The sequence below is a fragment of the Strigops habroptila genome, chromosome 1 (assembly GCF_004027225.2).
Source record: "Strigops habroptila isolate Jane chromosome 1, bStrHab1.2.pri, whole genome shotgun sequence".
In the NCBI taxonomy this organism is placed as follows: domain Eukaryota; kingdom Metazoa; phylum Chordata; class Aves; order Psittaciformes; family Psittacidae; genus Strigops; species Strigops habroptila.
In genome coordinates this window covers 113,343,787-113,366,936 of record NC_044277.2, presented here as the reverse complement: position 1 = coordinate 113,366,936, position 23,150 = coordinate 113,343,787, and the positions used below count along the sequence as shown (strand labels likewise).

The following is a 23,150-nucleotide window of genomic DNA, read 5'->3' as shown; positions in this document are numbered from 1 at the left end:
GGAGTATTCAGGCACTTGATAAGTATTTGCATAATATCCACCCACTATTTGGTGGGGATTATCAACTTAATTTTATAGAAGGGAAACTGGGGAAGAGATTTTAAACCCATCTCCAGTATCTGAAATACTGCATCCCACTAATTCTGTGAATCTCATTAAAGATCAAAAGCCATCAGCAAAAGATCAGAAAATTGAACCCAGATCTCTCAAGGCAAAGGTGAGCATCCATACCATTTGGTTGTGTTTTCTTTCAGTCAGCTACACTAAAAGTCTGATCCCCAAATATCCTGATCACTACAGCCAGTACAAACACAAAGAGGGCTCCCTACACAGCTCTCCTCAAAGCAGCTAGTCATCTAGAGATTTTGTACAAAGTACCGGAGCAGGTACGTTATTCCCAGAAGGATTTTTTGCAGCAATTAACATTGGGACTGAAGTGCTGCATATTGTACACAACCACTGCACAACATCCAGGAGGTCCAGAAGGAGTGTTGAGGTCTGAGAAACAGACCTCACCATTTTTGGTGACTTACCTGTCACCAAAGTCCAAAATCCATCAACAGTGATCTTCTCTCAACTCCCCAGTAAGTGGAACAACGAATGCAGTGTACCTGGGCCACAGCAGGGGAGGTAGGCCCAAATACAGTCACAGCCCCATGCTGTTTTCATAGATGAAAGAAGAGTCACCACTTCTCAAGGCACTGAGCTGGATTTATTCATTTGACCATATCAGTATCAAACTAGAAATCATCTCTTTAAGATCACGTGTTAGATAGGAGCCGCATTAAATAATAGACGTATGAAAAAGAGACTGTGCTTCAGAAAAGATTCAGTGTACAACATACATAGTATGCCATTTTAACACAAATGCTTATAAAGAGTCATCCTAAGCATCAAAGAGAGTTTTATAAAAGTTTACGTTCTCATCCCATGGGATGTACAGAACTATGCAGTTTACATAGTTTTACTATCATCCAAAACATCATGTTTCAAATGCACGAGGCACAGCAAGAACAATATAATTCCATTTCCATAGGAACATGAACACAGCTTGTCACTAGTGACATGCTTTCCAAACCATAGCACTCAGCAGTTATACACGTGTACAATTTTGAAGTATTAAAAAGCAAGAGTCTGGAGCCTGCCCACTGTTACCAATAGGGAATAACATTTGACCTACCTTGGAAAACTACCCAGGATATCCTTGCAGTATCAGTAACATCGGAATTGGGTTGAGTCACCACTGTGCTTTGCCAGGGCCAGCTTGCTGTGCTATTCCCAAAACTAACCGCTACAGAATTCCCTCCACCCACAGAGAGGGGGACAGCACCCTGCTTAGCTCCAACAGCCCAGGGAAGATGCAAAATTAAAACACATCAGTAACCAAGTGATGCTTTGGCTCCAGAGATCGCTGATAGAAATTAGTTCAGCATAAAGGAGGCCCTGATTTCCATTAAGCATGACCAGAGACTGGCCAAGTCTCAAAGTCAGAACAAGACTGAACCACTCTTTGACTGGTTACACCACAGCCTTTTTTTTTCCTTTGGAAGGTTCTCTAAGGACAGCTCAGAGAGACTGAATCTTACAGCCCACATGCTCAATTGTTATTATTTTTTTCATGGCAGTATTTGCAAGCCCATCTTATAAGTTTTATGAAAGTGCAAGGCGCAGCACAGGAAGATATCCCAGATGAAGACATTCCCAGCAATGTTCTTTCTGCCATCTTCTTGTTGGTCAACTAGCAGATGCATAAATGCTTGGGATCAGCTTATCAGAGCCCCTAAGGGTTTAGCTTAATAATCTGTGCAATTAAACACTATTCACATTTGCCAGCCTACAATGGCAATATTTTTATGTACAAATTTGAAAATTAAGTCTTAAAATCAAGTTTTAAGAGGTAGAGGTCCATTTCTGACCTGCCAACATAAAACGTTACTGGGTTAGTCGTATTCCAAAGCTGGTGGTCCCCTAACAATATTGAAGTAACCAGCTAGAGCTCCAAGATCTATGTAGAGTGATCTTTGCCTCTTTAACAGGTCCGACTCTTCCATGCTCCCGGTACACAGTGAGGAATCTAAAAAGGAAAGAGACAAAGGATGTCATTATTGCACAAATATCTACATTAGTTCAATTTCATGGCTGTAGACACTACATTGGTTTAGAAAGCTTCATTTTAAGGGCAACATAACATAAACTTCGTATAAAATAAAAGATAACAAACCAACGCACAGCTTTAGGGCAAAGAAAGGTAAGCAGTTTGCTACTGAAAAGAGCAAGTGTGTTCCACTATTTAAAAAACCAACTCCATCAGCTGGGACAGCTAGGCAGAGCTTCCTCCTCCTCTGAGCCATAGTGCTAAAAAAAAGCTTGGTGCAAGGAAAAAACTGCTAACTTTCTGGAAGCTGAGAATTCCCCTTCATTACAGGGCAATTTTCCTCTAAACAGATGACATCCTCTCTGCCACTATGCGTGACGATACAGAACAAATATGGGACCACCAGTCTCAGATTATTTTCTTTTTCTTTTAAATCAAGGTCTGAAGAAACCAGACCTGGTTTGCAAGAGCAGAACTCCCCTAAATACTTGTATGATGAGTGTTCTGGAATCTCAGGCATCTAAACTGAAGTTCCAGTTTAATGGTCAAATATTCTTTCATCTTCAAACGAATTGATTCAGATGGCCTGAGCCAATCAAAGGATTATGCACCCACAAGGCAAAATCCGGAAGGAGTAATGCCATTTTAGATGCAAAGGCTGTGACTGATTTAAATGTTAAGTGGATTTGTTGCATTATGGCACCCAAAACTTCACATAAATATCTTTTCAAATACTTATCAAATAAACCACTTGTCTGGGGTCGGTTTTTAAATGCCTTTTGTCAGGACTCTCCTAGTGTATTTTATAAGTAAGAAAAGCATTTTGAAGTCTGTTAGCAGGTTGCTGGCACTAAATCTCCCTTGGGCTTGATATTATCTAAGGACACACTGAGTTTCTCAACTGGCTCATGTATTATCCTTCATAAAGCACTTATTAATGCGCAAGGTGAACCATGTTCTAGCCTACAGTCATTTTTGTTTTTTAAAACAAAGGGCTTGTACTACTGACACTCAGCAACATTACAGTTATGGTTTTACGTGTGCCTTTTCTTTAAGGAGGTAAAAAGTGTTGGATTTGGTCCTGATGGTGGTTGTTGGACCTTTTGTTGTTGTTAACAAATCACTACTATCAATAAAACATCTCTAGTACTGTGGCAAATTAAGGCAATTTGGTGCAACAACCTGCAATTCACGAAGTGCCCTGAATGACTGCCAGGGCTTTTTCATAAGCCAGCCCTTCCGGAGCTGCAGAATTCAGGCTAAGTTCTTCCCCTGTTGAAGTTGATGGGCGTTTTACATAACACTTAATAAGCTCTGGGTCTGATCTCATCTGATTGGGATTTTTACTGGTCTCTTTCCAGAAGCTTTTTGAGTTTCATTTGTTTCTAAACACTCGCTCAAATCAAGTTTTGACACAAAGTAAAATCTATAAAGCGCAAGCTAAGTAAGCCCGATATCATTACCTGTAATGTTTTCTGGCAACTGCAGCTCCTTCCTTGCAAGTAGTCTTTTCCGTTCAAACAATGCCGAGTCCAGACTCTGGCACCGCGGTTGCTCTTCTGGGGGTGGATGTAAAGCTTCATGTTTCAGTAAGTCTGCTGCAGACAGCCTGTGATTAGGATTCCTTTCTAGAGCTGCTTCTAGCATCAATCTCATGGCAGTGCTGCAGTCTTCAGCAATGTCCTCTAAGGGGGGGGCTTGCTTGTGTATCTGTTGGGGTAAAAAAAAAAAAAAGACCATTGAAACAGTTATTCCAAAAACAATGGAAGAGGAAGTCACAGATAACCACAGAAGCAGCCTGGGAATTCCCTGCTTACAACTCATCATCTTCCTAAGCTGCACTGATCAATGAGAACAGAACATGGAACTGCACAAAATCCACCTTTTTAAAATCAGATTTTATCATAAACCTAAAAACTCGAAGCAACTCCAAGCAAGCCTAAAATCCAGTGCAATGCAAATTCACCAGGTTTCTGCATCACACTGGAAGAACCAGAAAAGCAAATTTGTCAGTTTTTGTCTGCACCTTCTAAGCAAAACACACAAATAGAATACAGATGGGCTTGTTTCAATCAAGGTTCGCATTGTTCTAACCCTGTTATTGCAGTAAACCCAAGTCTGTATATTGTAATGCAAACCAGCTCAGCCTCTGTCTTCCCCTAAATGATCAAAACCCACTTCTTCCTTCCCTCCCTCCCCCGAAGCAAAAATGATGATATCATCTCTTTGACAAATATTTTGATAGTTTTTACGGCTGGAGCTTTCCCAACAAGAGTACAGGAAACCCTTCAACTGAAACCGAGCTATGGCTTTGCTGAGGACGCTTACAATATAGAGGTAGGATGGATATGCAGAACGAGGATATCTGTTCACCCAGGGCGGGATGCCAGTTTGCATATGAATAATGGTAGCTCCCATGCTGTAGATGTCCGCTTTTGTTGTGTGACCTCTGCAAAGAATAACTTCAGGGCTCATGTAGATCTGTGAAGAACAGTCACAAAAAAGATTAACCAATAAGGTAAAACAACAAGCAAAGACAAACCGTGACATTTTGTGATCTGAGAAACCCCCCTCTGAAGGGATGCATCCCACTAGTACCGCAGCCTAAAGACCAACCACCATCTGGAGAATAAGGTTTTTCTTCTCTGCACATTACCACAACCACAGAGATTTTCTGGTCTGGCACCTGGACGAACTCATATTCCAGCTTTGCCCTCCCTGGACAGGCCACAGTTCAGTGGCTCTGGGGCTTAGCTGAGCTGTGAGAGGCTGAGATTCAAGCCATAGCTCTGCTCCATTCAGCTGGACAGCAGGAACCTCATCCCTACACAGCAAAAGTAGGTGCCTGAATTGTCAGTTTTGTTTTGTGGGGCACTCTGGAACTGCTCCATTCTGCTTGAACAACGTGTAGGTACTAGGCTAAAAAGAGGATGACCTCAACTGCTAACCACCTAGCTGGGTGCAGAGTCCACTTCCCAAATCCCTGTTACACTGGACACTACACAGAGTGTCTGAGCGGAACTGACATATATACCTTCCTTTCTTCCTTACTCTTCTCCTCTCCACTCCTTAGCCAATAACCTGCACGTTGGAGCATTATCCTAAGAAACAGGATAGCGAGAAACAAGCCAGGTCTAAGGCAACATAGTAAAATTAAAAGCCAGGTCTGTTAAGTCCTGCTGCATGCCTTTTCCACCAGGTGACCCCCAGAGTAGCTATTAAGGCAAGCATCCCTCTTCCATCCTTTTATTTTTTTAACCAAAAATTCTGATCTTGTCTAAACCAAAATTCAGTTTCCAACCAAACATTTCACTGAAATGTTGGGATTTGTCAAGACCCTGTAGAAGGACATGTTGGGAAGCTCCTGCCAGTTCCAGGCAGCTCGGAGTGTAGCTGGAGGAGAACCAGCCAGGCAGGATGCAGGAGGCACACCCCTTGGCTGGCAGGAGCTGCCCACACCACTCTGCCATCACCAAGGGAGTAAGTAAGTTTCAACACAAGATGGGCACAGCCCACAACACACTAGGTTAGCAAGCCGCCCTATTTGCTTCTGGTTTCTACTTTTCCCTCACCCAATTTCCCTCTAAAGGAGCCAAACAGAACTTTTAATTAGTTCAAGTCATACCGCCACAAAGAATCGTGTTAAAAGCCATTAACTGACACAAGAGCAGGAAGTTAAGTCACCACCACATGGTTTGACTACTTATTACTACAGACAGAGAATGGCTGTAGGGCTCATGCAAATTCCAAGGAATATTTCCCAGTAAATCACATACCATATCTGCAAAGAGAGCTGCCGACTGGAAGTGTGTGCAAAGGTTCAGCAGAGACCTACAACTGCTACTTACTCCTATCCATTGCTTTCCTCAGGGCTAAGATAGAATAAGTGCATCTGCACTTGCCACCTTTAAGCCTCATAAGGAGCAAAGAACATAATTTCTATTCTTGTAGAGTCATTAGCAAATAAAGTGCAACTTGAGTGAAATCTATATAAACAAAAAGCAGCTGCATTCTTGAGGAAAAAAGGATGCTGAGACAAGAACCTGTCTGCGGTTACAGTCAGTGTGAAAACGGTCAAGATGCACCTTGATTGCACAGGGACAAAATGCAAAAATGAGATGTGCACCAAAGCTGTGATTTCAGACTGATTTAAGCTGGCCTAAGACTCTTGTCACCACTGTAGGCAGCCCAAGCCCCTGATACCTTCCCATTCTAACTCCTTCCCACTGCTGGGCTGGTACTTGTCTGCCAGTCAGACCAGAGACACAACCCAGCTAAAAACCAGTCCTCCTCTTCATGCTAGTTTAGCATTCCTGCAAATGAACCACACCTTCCACATTCAATAAACCTTAGCAGACAACTTTTTCATCCCCTTAAATAGTTGTAACTGAAGTTTATGTTTTAACATAAGCTTATGTTGTATTTTAACAAAGCGACAGAAACATAGCAGAAAGAGTAGCAAATGCCTAGAAAAACTATTTCCTGCAGAGCAATTTCATCACAACCATGGTACGTTGTGCTGCATACCTTGTACACACACTGTTCATAAAGCCCAGGTTTGTCATGCTCTACCAACCAAAATTACCTTTCAATCATTCTGTCCAGAATTTCAACTATACATTTTCACAAGCACAAAGATTTGCTACATTCAGACTTTCTATTCTATAGAAGCAAATAAAAATCCTAAACCCCCAGAGGAAAACATGCACAGGAGAAAGATAACTCCAGCTACCACTTCCTTTGTGGACACAAGTCCCTGCCAATACCAGACCTAAGAGAAACCAGCCAGCTCACAGGCACGATGCTGCATGGCAGTAATAGAGCCCTAGCAAGGGGTTGCACAACTACATGCAGGCACAGCATTCCTGGGCGACTGCAACACTTCTTAAGGCTGCATAATACAGGGTGAAAAACTCAGGAGGACTTTGGAGAGTCAAGATCTTACTTTGAAAAAAATCAAAGCAAGCCAGTGTTATCAAAGACTACAAAGAGGGATTAGGCACCCCACAAAGCTGAACACAGGCACTGTGGAGAAGAAGATGCCTAGGAGGAAGACTATGAAAACCTATAGACTAGCATTCTTGATGTTCCTGTGAGTCTTTGGTATTTGAAATACTCCTTTCCCATCGCCCTCTCTGCAACCTTACTCTGGCCTGTGATGCTGCAGCGGATGGCAGGATTGTTGGTTCTGAGGACTGGATACTTCTCCCCTGAGAGAGCAAACACCAAGCACCACGTTTCAGGGTTGTGGGGGCTATCTGCTTTCTGAGGACATGGCTGCATGTGCTCAACAGTACAGAGTAATTTTCTTCCTACTAAATGAAGAACTGAGTGTTTTTCACAGTTGTTCTTACCAACATGAACTTGGCGTGTCCTCCAACAGATAGGAGTGGATCATCACCAGCCCACTCCACAAATGTGGAAATTTCCTGTTTACATACATCTCCATCCTTGGGAAATACCCTACCAGGGCTTCCAACTCATTCCTACCATTTTTCTTATACTTAGAAGCACACAAAATCCCCTTAAATGAACAAAACCCCCCAATCAAACCAAAATAAAACCCCACAAAGCACATACATTAAATGCCTGAAAGCATGTTGTCTCCAGTACAGTAAGCACTTTAAGCTCTTAACTCCCCTGAACAGAAAGACAGTGAAATGTTCAAGTATTTTCCCAAATATCTTGAAAAAAATAAACAAACAAGTCTGACATTCTGTGAAATCTTGGTTTATCCCACCCTTCCAAGGAGTGAAATGCGCTTCAGTTATACAAGTATCTCCTCTAAACACATGCCTGTGCTGTGGAAGACTATCTGAGTGGTAAGCACCAACATTTCAGCTGAAATGTTTCATGTAAACAACCTCCTCAGGCAATGGAGAGCATGCAGAGCCACATTTGCAGCAGCTATCCAAGCCAATTGTTGATGCTTGGTTGTTTGCTTAAATCTCCAGCCCTGGGAACACCTTGACATGAGTGTAGCTCAAGTGGCATGTGGGACCTCTGTGCATGTTCAGAGTCAAAGTCATCGAGACCATTTAAAATTGCCCCACCTCCATCAATGTAATGCCTAAGCAAGTTTACCAGATAATCATCAGCCGTGCCATACATAACCCCTGAAGGACAAGAGGGTTACATGTAGATGGGGAGTGGAGCTTAGAAATGCTAAGGGATGAAATCTAGAGGTCTGTAGTTTCTGTGGTTTCAAAGGAGGAGTCATAATACTGTATTGAGCAGGTCACACCAGTCCATAGCTGGAATCTCCAAACAAATCTTTGCTACAGCAAAGGACAAATTCCTGTCTGAAGTGTCTCTGACCAGCAGCTGATCCACTGCAAGCAACCCTCCTCAGAGTACTGTTCCTTTGTTTGACTTCAGTGAACCCCAATTTCTCTTTACTTTTAGATTTAATAATCACTAACAAATGGGAATGCAGAGAAGGTGACATGGTTTTCAAAATTTAACACCTGATTCTCCATTCAGCAAGTTGAAAATAAAAATATAATTGAGATTATATTAGTGTTTGTAACTTTTTGGTAAGTTATTATAAAACTCTTTTGCCCAAGCTTCTACCCTCAAGCTCCAAATTTGAGCCTAAGCATCACAACCATGGGAGTAATAGAGCAGAAGGGCTTTTGTCCTTCCAGCTTCTTACCTCTGTTCCTCTGAGGTCTTTGGGATAGTAAATGTCTTCAGTCATTTGAACACTTAGGCCAAAATCCACCAAAACAGCCTTAGTTGACATAAAGACAATGTTGCTTGCTAAAAGAAAATAAAAAAAATGACCACATATAAGTTTCTAGCACATTCAGCATTTATTTTACAACATGCCTGTTTCATTTGGATGTTAGCCTGAAAAGGGAGATAGCACAACTGGTCTCGATAACCAACAGTCCTTCTCCTAGCCAAAACCAGTCTGTTCGTGATTGGGTCCAATTTTAAACTGTATCTTAAAAAAATCAAACTGGACTGGTTTATGTAAAAGCATAATCAATGTTTAATCAATGTTTGGTCATTTTCCTGACATCTAAAAAGAGAGAGAGAGAGAGAGACAGAGAGAAAATGGCTGAGGTAAGAACAAAGGTGGAAGACTGGTAGGCACCTCAGCACAAGACTTGCTCTGAAGGTGTTTAATGGTCTCCAGGGTTGAGAGCATGCTGTGCAGGTCTGGCTATCAACAACGTAACTGTTGGTCACCACGAGGTTTCTCTACACTAACAATTCAAATGAAGACAGAAGTAGGGAGTAACCGAGGCCCCTCTACAGCAGCCACACCGGTCTCCTGCACTACAGTCAGCGAGAGCAGCTCAGTGTGACAACAGAGGACAGACTATAGCTGTAAGAGTAATAAAAGATGGACAGTTCTGAACTCCCACTGAATTGCTGCAGCATCTAGGTGCTTAATTCACTTCATAAAACTCTGCCTAAGGCACAACTTTGTACTCAGAGGCCTTCTTTGAAGTTGTATTTCTGATCAAATATTTATGAAGGTAGTGCTCTGCATAAGACTTGAGAAATTCTTGTTTGCTGTTTCAGAAGAAGTGGACAAATGAAGTCCCCAAGTTACACAACAGATACACGTTTTCTCCCAGAAGAAGCTGTGGGTCATTTTCCACCTTGACAGCACCCACCACGACCATCCAGCAGAAAGATGCAGGCTTGATTTCAGCAGTACCTGAAGCAATCCTTCACATAGCTGCCTCCTTACCAGTGCTACAAAACTACATAAATAAATACGTAATTTTAGGGGTACCTTTGAAGATAAGGATTTTAAACACCCCACAAAGGACAAGGCAGAGGGCCACACTGCCACAGCACAGCAAACTCTGCTGCCTGTTTGGGACTGTTGCCAGCCCAAGCTTTGGCTGGTTTTGGACTGAAGTTCTCCCCACTAAACAGCCTTATGATTTAACTGCTTTCCAATCAAGGGTTAAAATAAGTGGCAGCACTGAACTGCTGCTAAGAGCCAACATAAAGTTCTCCTCCCCTTCCTGGCTCAGGGCAGTCCTTCTCGCAGTAAAATCCCCACCTCCTCCTGCGTCAGCAGGACAGACTCCGTAGTAGCAGCTGATGCAGTAAGGAAGACATAAGAGATGTTTGAGAAACAGCCTATTCTATTGATTTTGCCTGTTGAAGGAAAACCCTTGAGCAGAGGACATGTCACCAGATATTAAGGAAGAAAAAGGCTGGAAAAAAAGTGAAACACACTCACATCCACCATATTCAACAACAGGCTAGTTTTCCTGTACATTGTTTAGATGTAGTGGGTTGGGTTTTGGCTGGTTTGGTTTTTAAACCTTTTAATTAATGCCATTGTTACTGCCAATTACAATACACCCATAAAAAAAGACTCTTACTACGAGCAAGAAAGCACAACTAATGGAAAAATCAAGCAGTTTTATAGTCGTCAGAATCTCAAAGGCTTACATCTAAAGAACTGACATACATTAATAAAAAAAAATTTAAAAAATGCAAAACAGAGCCAAAAATTTAGCAATTCCTGATAATCATGTTCTGACAACTATTTATTGTAACACTTTAGTTTGAATATTTCTCTTTTAAACCCTCAAGTTTAGCAAAAATTAACTCAGAAGAGATTAAGCCTTCATTAGAAGCACTGTTACTAAAAAGGCAGAATTTATCTGTGTGCAGGGGGAGGTGGTGCTGGGAGAAAAAGTATGTAATATTAAATGTAATGCATTGAAATTAGAGCTTTTTAAATGTACTAAAATTTGCAGCAATTGTTGAAAGACAATGACAGTACAAATTACGTATTTAGTCCAAAGTGTCTCAAACTGAGGAACAGCCATGCAGAAACATAAAACCTAAAAGAAGGTGCAAGTGGAAAGCGGGCATGGAAACAGTCAGGATGAATTTTCATGGAAAGAGGGAAACTTTTAGCTTAACACAGGTTGATAATTTTGTTCATTTTCATTAGGTTTTTATTTCAAATTGAGTTGCAGAAAAGAAAGGCAAAGGAACTATGACTTTTGAGTCATCCTTTCCCCTGAACTGAATTAATAAATAGTGTAAATAACAATTATGTCCAGAATCCTCCCAGAGATGCAAGGATACGTGCTCCAGCTCAGCCCCAGGCTCTCCGCCAGAGCCCCAGCCCAGCCTGGGCCAGAAAGTACCCCAAAGAACACACATACGTTTGATATCGTGGTGGATAATCCTCTTGGAGTGGAGAAAGTCAAGTCCTTTCAGAATATGCTTTGTCACCCAAATGATTTCAAATTCTCTCATAGGACCACAACTCTCCAGCTTTTCCATGACAGATCCTCCCTCTCCAGCTTCCATAAAGAGATGGATCGTCTCATCCCACAAAATAGCACCATATAATTCAGCAATGTTTTCATGACGGAAACATGCCTGTATTTCAACATCCGAGGGTTTGAACTGTTCCACTGGGACCTAGGACATTGAAACAAAACCAGACAAAACCAGCTCAATAAGCAAGTTATCCCTACTAACACTAGTTATCCTACAGATTAAAATGGAAGAAGGAAGCAAAGCACTTGCATCCACTTGCTAAAATACGGAGCTTTATTTTGATCCTGTCACTTGTTCTTCCTCTCCGCTTGAGATGCATCCTGTTTAAAGTTGAAAGAGTTTTTGGAATCATGCCCAAATAAAAAGTGCAATCTTCCAGAAAAAGCAATGTAGCAAGAGTTATTCCCGTCAAAATCTGGTGGTTATGCAAAAGCTCCACGCAAACTTCCTGGTGAAGGAGATAAAAAATCCCTCTGCTTTTTCCATTAACTTTGTGCAGTCTCATCTGCTTTACCAGAGCTATATACCTGACACATGGATCAGTGCTTGCAGCACCCGGCAGAGTCTACAGACTAACCATGCTCAGGACCTTCCTGACCTCGATTCAATCGTTATCAGCACTGATTTATGGCTTTATGAAACCTGCTTGAAAGTGAGCACCCAGCAGCACAATATTTCTTTGAAAATTACCAACAGCAGATTACTAAGACAATAAAAGCCGTGTTTGCTTACACACGGAAAGGCTGCTACCACTCTTTTTATTCTCTTTCCCTCAAACTTGTGACTGTGAACCAAATAGAACGCTAGTATTTTTACTGCAATGAGAAATACTCTTTGTATATTCAGGATTATTAGAGTGCTTTAATTCTGCAGTTGGTTATGCAGGAGCAGCAAACTAAATCTGTCCCCATGTGGATGCACTGGCTGCAAGGGAAGGACATACAACTGCCTCCCCAACTCTTTCACACACAAAAGTAATACAGGTGTTTATGCACAAGCCAGGGGATACAGAGCAATGTCCCAGATGAGCTTGCACTGGCCCTAAATATTTACGGCTCAATTCAGAATAATATGTTGAAAGAAAACACTGGCTTGCACAAAAATTGGGGGGTGCTCAGCAGTTTTCTTGAGACATCTCTCAACCTTAAGCTCAGTCAGGCCCCGAAACACAATGAGAATTGCATGTAAACTGAGCTCTCAGAGACATTAATGGCACTGGAGTACAGAAAACTTAAGCCTAAGGACAACAGTTAAAGGACAAGATCCTAAAACTGTCTGCAGCCACAGGGTTTTGCTATCACCTTCAGCAGAGACGTGATCTCATGCTGGTATTTACCACTGTGAGTACAGGAGGACAAGTAGAAATTCTACCCCCACACTGCAGCCCATGTGGCAGTTACACATACTTCCAGATATTTTCAAAATGTAGAAACTTTTGCAGCCTCAGAGCCAGAAAATTAAAACAAGTTAACAGTTTAAAACATTCATTTTTCCTACCTTGTGTAGGGGAACAAACCCAAGTTGATTATCAGCCTAACAGTGGAATTTGATGCAGACATGCTTGAAAATATACTGTATGTACTATGTCATACAATATTTGCTCAGAGATAAAACTACTGAACTAACATACCAGTTTGCATGCCATTCGTTTCTTGGTTTCTCTATCCTGGGCTAAGTACACCTTCCCAAAAGCTCCCCGAGGAATAAAATCAGAGCCAATGTTCCTGTAAGTTAGCTTCCACGGAAACAGGAGCACATCCGAGTCAATTTGGTAGCGCCCGTTCTTGGGTGTGATCTGTGGAGTTAAATTAAAAACAAAACAAAACAAAAAATCACAATGAAATTAAAACTACTTCAAGCCTAATTGACTTTATACATGTAGTGGAAAAGGAAATAATATATCACATATATGTGCATGATGCATGTGATCTGTTCAGCAGTCTTTATTTAGAAACATCAAATGGGAACAGCATGTGAGGTGTGGCATTCATTCACAGCCCAGGCATCCATGTTTCTCTCCAGTGACTAACTTACAAAGTGTAAGTTGCAATTAATTGTCTTGAAACAACAACAACAGTTGCTGGGTTAATGAAATTACCCACCTCTTATTATTAGATTTACCTGCACATGTTTGCCCTTCCTGTAATCTGCTAACTTGTTATGCCACATACCTGTTACTCACAGGCTATCTTATACAACATGAGCAAGAGTTTCAGCATTTCCTAACATCACATGTACTGCTAGGGGAACACATTTTAATTTTCCATCTTGTATCAGAGTTTCTGCTGCTTAGTAAAAGGTCAAAGAAGTCTGCCAGAGTTTTATCAACCACCTTCTAGTTTTACACTGTTGTTGAAAAAAAAGAGCATGAGTCACACTGTCTGCTTTTGGTGGGTAATGTTGGGAGCTTTGGTTCTCTGTACTGAGAAGGGAAGGAGGGCTCATCCAGGAAGCAATTCACAGCATCTAAGCCAGTATCTTGCTCTAAATCTTCCTCTGAAACAGCTCCCTCCCTCTGCACGACAGACCAAACTCCCTAACTACAGTACTGCTTTGCATTTGGTATTATTTCTTCAGTCTCTTAATATTCTCTAAGGTAAAGAACTAGTAATGTTTCCTATGAAAACGCTTCTAATTCATTTAGGGATATAGAGTATTGTCAGTATCTGGCAATACGATAACCTGTTTACTGCTACTTTATCAAGATTCTTGAAGACATGTAGAAGCACATCAAAGATATTTATCACTTCATGTCTGTCACATGGCCTCCCATACACAGCTCTTCCACTACTCTTTTTAAGATAACAGCATATTGGTAAGATTATTTGGTTTAGATTTCTTTTTAAGATGTAACACAATCTTTCTGTGCTTTAACCCTCTTCCATGATTTTCAGTTGGGAAAGTATCTTTTTGACTGCTAAAACTGCCATTTGTGACTAGTATCTACATGAACTAAGCTAATTCTTTGAAGTTCTTAATTTTATGGAGGATAAGTTCTTAACAGTGGGGGAGGGAGGAGGAGTGTATTTAAGAAAAAGTATTTTGCTTACGATATACAGAATGAGCCTCCCCTCTACTTATCAGAACCAAGGTAAAGACTCTAGCAATCCATACATCTCACCTGCTTGCTTCTGCATTTCAAGGGGTTGAGACTAGCTAATCCACATGGGTTACACCTATCCTGGAAAGTAACACAGATGCAGTGGACTGGATTTGCAGAACAAGAAAGCAGTGACCACCACACCATTCACGTTTCCAGGAGGCTTTCAGGACTAGTTTCTAGCCTGGTGTCACAGATTGAGTGCTCATCCCTGGCTGTAATGTATCCTCCATACCTAGTTTCAACTAAGAATTCCAGCTTGTGCACTCCAAGACCCTTTGTGACACAAGCTATGGGCCAGCGGGGGTCATCGAGCAATCAGAAACACTCCTGATCCTAACTAAAATGCTGCAGATATTTGCAATGTAGATGCACCTGCTGAAAAGCATGTACAGGTAATGCCCTGCCTCCAATCCTCAGTTGCTTAATGGGATCCCGTGCACCTAATTGTACTTGGTTCATACCAATTGCATGTAGAAACACCACACAAGAAAAACAACCACGAGTATGTAGAACAGTGTCTACCCTATGTATAAGAAACATTTAATATTACTAAGTGTCGTTTCAATGTTACAGAGTTTAAAAGTGACTGTTTTGCAATACTGCAACGCTCTCTTTAAAGCAGAATAAAGCAATACCCTGTGCTATTTCACATCCAAGTAACCAGTACACCTCAAGCAACCAGTGTTCACATGTAAAACATACTACATGCAAGATATTTAAGATTATAGATGTAGAATATCTTAAGAAAATAAAGCAGCAGCAGAAGCATATATGAATAAACTTCCATTTCATAACTGATTATTTCCAGTGCAACTGTTTTTAAATAGAAGTGCAATGATGCTAATGTCTACAGATGCTTGTACAACACAAATCATTTCAGGGGAAAATTAATATCTCTCAAACTAATGCACTGATACGTTAATTTAGCACTGTGTGATATTATGCAATATTGTAATTCTGAAAGTCACTGTTGATACTATATGCTTTTTCTCCTTACTTCATTATTTTTTACATTTTGTGCAGATAGAGTGAACTCAGTAAGTATACCAAAATAGATCCTAGACCTTTATTTGGGAGTTTTGCATAGTCAACTCTTTTTACTGCATAAGGCATTGGAAAATCCTTACCACCTCCCAAACCTGTAAAACCATCATAGCTGTGGCTTTTGCTTTTTTACTGCATGTTGGGAAATGCTTTCTAATCTCCACGGATACGAAGAGGCAACATAGAGTGGACTTGCCGAAAAAAAGACCTTTCTCCATAGCTGCCTGAGACTGTAGGGGCTAGACTTGACGCCCTCAGAGATCCCCTCCAATCCCAGGGCTGCCCAGGGAACCACAGCCTGACTGTTACTCCCGGGACTGAAGATGAACTTTGTTTAGATTCATTAAAAACTTCTAACTTCTAAGGTCTACTAATTTTCAAGTAAAATGAAAAGAGACGTACCATATTCAAGAGGATTCCAGATTCTTGCTGTCTGCATCCTTTAAATTGTTTTGCAGTGTTAGACACCTGATTTGCAAAAGCAAGCAAGTCTTCCACAGTCCCATATTTGACAGAGGACATCAAAGAAACTTCCCTTTCACAAAACAGTAAAGATTCCGCACTTTCTTCATTCTGATTTGCTTCTTCACACATTGCAATTAAGCTGTCTTCATAGACTGCAAGGTCTCCACCTGGATAAAGGTTTTCCATGATGTCTATCACCTCAGACATATTTAAATTAGTTAGCAACAAGTCAATCTCCTCTTTGCTATCACTACCCGTGCTCATATACTCCATTACTGTCCACTTTGCAAAACCACTCCTGAAAAAAAAGAAAGAAACGAACCTGAAAACACTTTTCACCTAAATTTGTTTTAGCAAAGTAAGAATGAAAAGAAGTGATCGGGGTGATAGCTCAGTATTATACAGTTAGGTCTAAAATTATTAATTTGTATTATGAAAAAAAAAAGGTAATTAGTGGCCTGGATGAAGAGGAAATGGAGAAAAAAAGTCTTTGCTAGTGAAATTTTATTTAGAATTTATTAGTGAACCTCTCCTGTCATTCATTCTTGGAATTTACTTTGATAAAGCTTTTTGTTAGAGGAAATGGACAGTAAGGAAGCACAAACTGGTTATATTTTGCTGGATATGCAAAAATGAAGTAGCATCCTCAATACAGATGAAGGAATTCATTATTTGGAAATGAATGACAGAGAGAGACACAAACATACTCAATTAGTTTATCCCCAAGTTTTTATGAGCAATTTATGTAATGCGTCCAGAATGAGGAGAAGGTCACGGAGCAAGATCACTCCACTAGTAACAAGCACCTGTTAGTATCTGTGGTTAAAGCGCAAGTAAATCACCACCTGACATACGCAATCCATCTTTTTTACAAAAACTGATCTAGAACTAGACTGGAACTGAAATTTTCACCAGTTTCAGAAGAAAGTCAGAAATTGAGTTATAAAAGCAACGAGCTTTTGAAACAGTTTTCAGCAGTTTGTCCTGCCCTCATTAGTCCTAAAAATAACTTCTTAAGATGAATCTTGACCATTTTGCTAAAGTCGACTTTCACTACAAGAAACTGGGTTCAACACCCCAAAAAGTCCCTTCCCATCCCAGGTTCCTACTTTAAGTCAGAGAGAGTTACTCTATTCAAGTTAAAACCATATGCATGGTCAGTAATTAAAATACTTACACAAATAGTTTTCAACACGTAAATGTCTAGGGCACTTACCTTGTATTTATCCTGGTTACATCACACAAAACCATCAAAAACGCCTCAATATAATCCCTAAAGTTGTCATGTTTCTTGAACCCGTATTTACCACTGATGACAATTTCACAGCGTTCTGTAGCAGTCTATTAAAAAAAGCAAAACAAATAAAGCCATGGCATACTAGTTCAAGCAGAAAGACTGGTTTATACTCATATGATCATTTGCTTCACAGGCTTCATGGAAAGAAAAACTAGTAATCACAAGGCTGAGATAACAGGGGATTTTTCTGCAGAAAAAGATGACACCTCAAAAAAGAATCAAGCTACTGTATCATCATCCAGATTTCCAAGTAGTAGTGAAAAATAATTTTTCCATGGTTAGGTCCTGAGTTTTAGTCTCCCTGCCTCATGCTTGCTAACAGCAAAGAAAAGGATCTCTTCTTCCTCTAGCAGAACTGAGCAGAGCATGCCCTATTTAGAGAGCTCTCACTTCCCTTTTTCATAATCCACTGCAACCATCTATTTTGGGTGAAAGATAACAACCATACAAAAAGATAATTAAAAAAAAAAAGACAACAAAAAAGAAAAGCAGCAAGCATAGCCTATTTATCTCAAGGACGAACAGCAGACTCGGTCCCCTGAGGCCATGAAGCAATGCGTTTACCCAGGTACAGTTTCTGGTTATGATTATTATCTTTCTTACCCTTCCCACAAGGATGTGGAAGCTTTATGGCACGTATTTCTCATGGGTTAGAGTATTTACGTCAGCTCTAACGTTGAAAAAAACCAAGTAAAATGACGCATCAGACTTGGCAAAGAAACTCAGACCATGTGCTGTGAGTTTGAAAGGCAGGACAGGACAGCCCTGCAGACGCAGCACAGGAAAAGGCAAGGGGAGCGCCTGTGATGCAACACGCTCCTTTCCAAACCCCAGGGGTGACAGTGGCAGAGCAGCACTGTGCCCCTCCCTGTCCCCCCAAGAGAGAGACAGCAGCTTTCACCAGCACACCCAGCCTCATGTCAACCTGACGGCAGCCCGGTGGGAAACGTTGCGGTCACTAGCACTACTCAAGTGGGGAGACCCAGGCTCTATATCTGGGGTGCTGAGAGAGGTCAGGTTTTTCCAAACTACAGAAGAGAAAATAGATACTAGAAGTGTTTTCTAACCTTTAGCATCCAACCTTCCTGCTCTACACCCAGTCTAAAAGCTGTTGACAAAGCATTTCAGAGCGTTTACTCTTTATTGTGAAGGAGATTTCTGGGTTTCCCAACAGCAGTACTTTTAGTCATTGCCATTTTTTTTTTTTTTAATTTTTTTTTTTAAGGTGCTGAATTATTGGGGTGGAGAGAAAAGAAACAGTACAGTCATAAAAGGAACTGCGAGACTGCATGTGTAAAGTCAGGCAAAGTTAGAAACTAGTCCCGAGGGACTTTCTGGAGAAAAACATGAGCCCCTAGATGCTTGGGTCTTTTGTGATAAAGACAAGTATGTACCACAATTAAACTAATGCACTTTCTGATAACATTGTCATGCATAAGGCATCTGTACAGTTTAAACCAAATGCAGCTTTCTGTAAATGCCAGCTCTGCTCTGTTCCTCAAAGTGTTCCAAAACTACATCACAATACTACAACACCCTTGACAGTGTCACTATTACCCCAAAAGCTCTGAATAACAAGAAAAAGTGATTATAACCTGTGTATTTAGTTCTGTGCTTTCAGTGCTTGAGAAAAGCAGCAGAACCTTCATTCACATCTGCAGCTAACTGAAAGGAGATTGTAACAAGGTGGGTGTCGGTCTCTTCTCGCAAGTAACATAGGGCAAGAGGAAATGGCCTCAAGTTGCACCAGGGGAAGTTTAGATTGGATATAACGAATAATTTCTTCACTGAGAGAGGCTTGTGAAGCACTGGAACAGGCTGTCCAGTGAAGTGGTTGAGTCACCAAGACGTGTAGATGTGGCACAGTTTAGTGGTACACTCGGCAGTGTTAGGTTAACGGTTGGATTCTATGATCTTAAGGATCTTTTCCAACCTTAATGATTCTGTGATTCTATTTTCCCTCTATCTAGCAAATTTTAAACACTAAATGTTGACATGAGAGCAGTGACTAGACTATGCAAAGCTGTTTTTTAAAATTATGCAGCAATTTATGCATTATATTTTCACCACCAGCAAAAAAAGGTGTCCATTTGCCAACAGGGCCATCCTTCATTTTTATCCCTACAATCCTATACTAGAACCTGTATTGAGGACTCAAGTAATGTTCTAAATCACTCAATACAATCCAGGTACATACAGAAATTAAATCACTAAGTATGCTTTACTTAGGTTCTCAGTTAAAAAACTGTTCTTATCTACAGTGGAAAAATAATACTAAATGTAAGCACTTGAGTCAGTTTCTAAAGCACAAGACTCTTGCTCCGGTTCCGCCATTATTTCAACATTGCCACATGAGTAATTTGCAAGCCAAACGTTTAATTCTTTATTTATCACAAGTAGCTTTTCCTTAACCCCCGGTTTGTTGGGTTGGTTTTTTTTTTCCTCCTGAAAAGTGTGCTGCTTGACAGCATCCTTACCTCCACCATATCAAATGAACAGTAACTGGATACCAGCCTTCTGAGCCCCTGGGGGATTTTTGTGTGTCAAGAATCAACAAGGCAAAAAAACCCAAACAAAACCTACAATAAAACCAACCAACCACACACACCCCCCCAAAAAATACCTTCCTCATCCTCAAAAAAAAAAAAAACCAAAAAAAACCCCAAAAAACTAAACCACCAAAGCACCAAAAAACACAAACCCAACTAATCAACACCTTCACAGACTGGCTTAATAAGATCATACACCCGTAAGAAAGATTTCTTGCGCTGCTTTTAGGGAATGATTTCCAGTTTAAGCGGCAAATAATTGTCCACCAGTGATGCAAACAAGTCACTATTCGCTTTTACGAAAAGCTATGGACAGACATCAAGAACCACAACCTCTTTAAAAAAACCAAACAAACAAAAAAAAAAAACCACCCAAAAAAGCTCTGCTATTAAGAAACAAGAAGTACCAACAATTTCAACTTCTACATCATTCCAGTTTTACTCTCGTGCTACAGGAAAGTGTCCGTCCGTGTGCCCGCTCCCCGCCCGCTGCCCGTGCAGAGCGCTCACCTCCGGCGGGGAGGCGTTCCGTGCCCCCCTGCCCTACAGCCCCCGGGAACAGCAGCGCAGGTGCTGCGGGTCAAACGGCTCTAGCGTAAACACGGTGCACCGCGGCGCGGGGAAGCAGCCGGGAGCCTGCCCGGCTCTATTCCCGCACCTCCATCCCTGCTGCCAGCCGCCTCCTCACCGGCACCGCAGCCCCGTCCCGTCCCGCCGGCGCCCTCCCAGGGCTTCTCCCGCCTTACCCGAGGCCGCGTTGCCCCAAGCCCGTCCCCCCTTACCCACGGGACGGCAGAAGAAGCCGCTCAGTCGGTCCGTCCGTCCACCCGCACGCCGGGAGCGCGGGGCGCTCTCGGCCGGGTCCCGCGGGGAACTCCCGGAGGCGGGGAGGGCGCAGGTGGCGCCGCCCGCTCCGCGCCGAGGTTTCTATTTCGGTTTCCTGGAAGGCGGGAGCTGCGCCGCCCTGCTCCGGGCGCGGCCACAGCCCCAACGCCATCCGTGAGACCCTGGGTCCCCCGTGTTCCCGTGCGCATGCAGGCGGAGCCTACCGGCTCCCTACGCACACCGAGTTCAAGCATTATTAACGGCTGGACTTGATGACCTTGAAGGTCTTTTCCAACCTAGTTGATTCTATGATTATCTGAACAAAACTTCAGCTGACACTGGTGGAACACAGGACAACAATGTGAAGTATTTGTTAGCAGCAGTGGGATTGAAATGCTCCTCTTGGAGACAGCAGCGTGATTTGGTAATTGCTAAAATTGGGCAGGATTACGTTTTATTTCTCGTCCAAAAGGCAGTAACTCCTGCAGGACTGCACTGCCCAACAGCTCCTCTTTACTGAATTAGCTTTTAAGGAGAGAAGTAGGACCTCTTGATCGCCAAACCCAGTTGCAGCAGCACTAGGAGCTGATGAGATGAACCTGCCTCAAGGTCTCATGAGACACGAGCTGTATTTTCTCTTTATTATCTGCACTATAATGACTATTTGCTTACTGAAGTCAGTGGCAAAACTTCCATTATAAAGCGTCAGAATGCTCTCCTTAGGCTCCAGTGTTTATCATCAGTACGTACAACTCCTTTTCTGTTTCCATTACCCAGACACACTGATTCCCTTGTTTAAAGGTTGTACGTTTGCTACTTGTTCAGTTCAAAATTGCCCCAAGTATGGCACAAATGACATTCTGAAATGTGTAGGGACAGACTCACTAGCTGATTTTGCTTCCCTTAGCATCATAACTTAGCATGTGGAATACTGCTAGCAGCATTAACCTCTGTTCACAGATAGTTTGTTCTCCAAAACAGACAGATGATAAACACATCAGCAAACTTCCACAGAGAAATACATGTCTTTGCTGAGTTTGACCTTCCTCAGTTGCACTACTCAGTGCATTTACTAAGAAACACCTGTGAAAAAATGCAAGAAAGTTAAAGATCATTGAAATAAAACCAGAGGAAGGAAATCGAAGGGGACTGAGGAAGAAGGTAGGCTACAGGAGAGGTAAAAAGGAGAGAGGCCAGGCTTAGGACAAGGCAAAATTGAGAGCACCTCAAATGTGGAAGGTTAAAGCTGAGCAAACACATTCTTACACGCAGCATCTCTCACACTACGAAACCTTTGGTATCCTCTTTCAGGAACTTGCTTGGGTTATTAGTGTTTCTAAACCCACAATTAATTTTAATGAATCCATTTTCCTTTTTTTAGACCAGCTTCAAAGAGGAAAAGAGGAGGAGTTTCTCTCCACATCAATGCATTTAGGAAGGACAAGTCATAGGATTCCAGAGGAAACTCACCATGGAGAGATAGAGGAAACACAAGTTTCTGCTCCATGGCATGCGTATGTAGGGTATAAACTGAAATGCAGTATTTAAAAAGCAATCTGCTCAGATTCAGGATCATCCTAAGATACAAACCTGAGAGCGGTCATAGCAATTACCTACAGACCCTGACTTACTAGGAGGCTCCCAAGAGTACAGCTCTGCAGTGAAGACCTGCTAACACACAAAGGAGCTACATGGCTCAGCCTAACACACAATACACATGTGCCCCTAAGTTTTACAAAAATGACTATTTTAAGTACTAAAGGAGATTGCATTTTCATCAGTTCGTACCTGGGAACCATGCTGCAGGCCACTTCCTGAGTGCCCTGCAGCTCTGTGACCTAACCACTGCATTTCTGATCCCGCAGAACACGCATACTGCCTTCTCTACAGCAACTCCCCTTTCGCATCCCTGGCAGGGGACCAGGCAAATCACACAATCACAGAATGGTTTGGGTTGGAAAGCATCTTAAGATCATCTAGTTCCAACCCCCTGCCACCGGCTGGGACACCTCACACTAGACCAGGTTGCTCAAAGCCGCATCCTAGCCTTGAACACCTCCAGGGATGGAGCAGCCACGTTATTATGTATCTATTACTAAGAAACACACTCTTTATTTGGTACGTTTCAATAATTAAGCCCTAATGCATTTCTTGACTGCACCTAGAGCTATCACCAGTAGCTATCACCAGTGCTTCCCCTTCTTAAACAGCCAGTCAGCCAAACCCTGCATTCGGCCCCTATCACTTTGGCCACTGGCCCCTTCGGGTTCACCCCCATGCCCACCTTTACCCTCCTGCCCTTGCCTGGCGGGAGTCCTGCCAGGCCCCGCTCCGTGCTGCCTCACATGGGCACCCACACGCCTTGCGCCCGGCCCGGCCTGGGCTGGCCGGTTAGTTTGCTCCCTCATGCCAGAGCAGGCAGCTCCCCGCTCTCACACGCCTCGGCGCTGACAGCAGTCCTGCCCGGCCCGGCAAACGTCGCGCCGGTAGCCCCGG

The 23,150-nt window shown here is 42.2% G+C and overlaps 1 protein-coding gene across 4 annotated transcripts; it reads right to left on the bottom strand.

The window, feature by feature from the left end:
- Positions 1–690: 690 nt before the first annotated feature.
- Positions 691–22,451, bottom strand: MAP3K8 (mitogen-activated protein kinase kinase kinase 8). 4 transcript variants are annotated; one of them, XM_030489848.1, is made up of 9 exons: positions 22,125–22,256; positions 17,200–17,324; positions 15,921–16,281; positions 13,002–13,166; positions 11,251–11,512; positions 8,751–8,857; positions 4,424–4,576; positions 3,559–3,805; positions 691–2,074 (listed from the first exon to the last, which is right to left on the bottom strand). In XM_030489848.1, exons 1-9 carry the CDS (start codon positions 22,164–22,166, stop codon positions 1,941–1,943), a joined length of 1,596 nt encoding a protein of 531 aa, XP_030345708.1. In that variant the 5' UTR covers positions 22,167–22,256; the 3' UTR covers positions 691–1,940. The 4 variants fall into 4 exon arrangements, with proteins under 4 accessions (XP_030345708.1, XP_030345724.1, XP_030345717.1 ...); XM_030489864.1 differs by lacking the exon at positions 22,125–22,256 and adding an exon at positions 22,443–22,451 and having other exon boundaries at positions 697–2,074; XM_030489857.1 differs by lacking the exon at positions 22,125–22,256 and adding an exon at positions 20,612–20,686 and having other exon boundaries at positions 697–2,074.
- Positions 22,452–23,150: the final 699 nt, after the last annotated feature.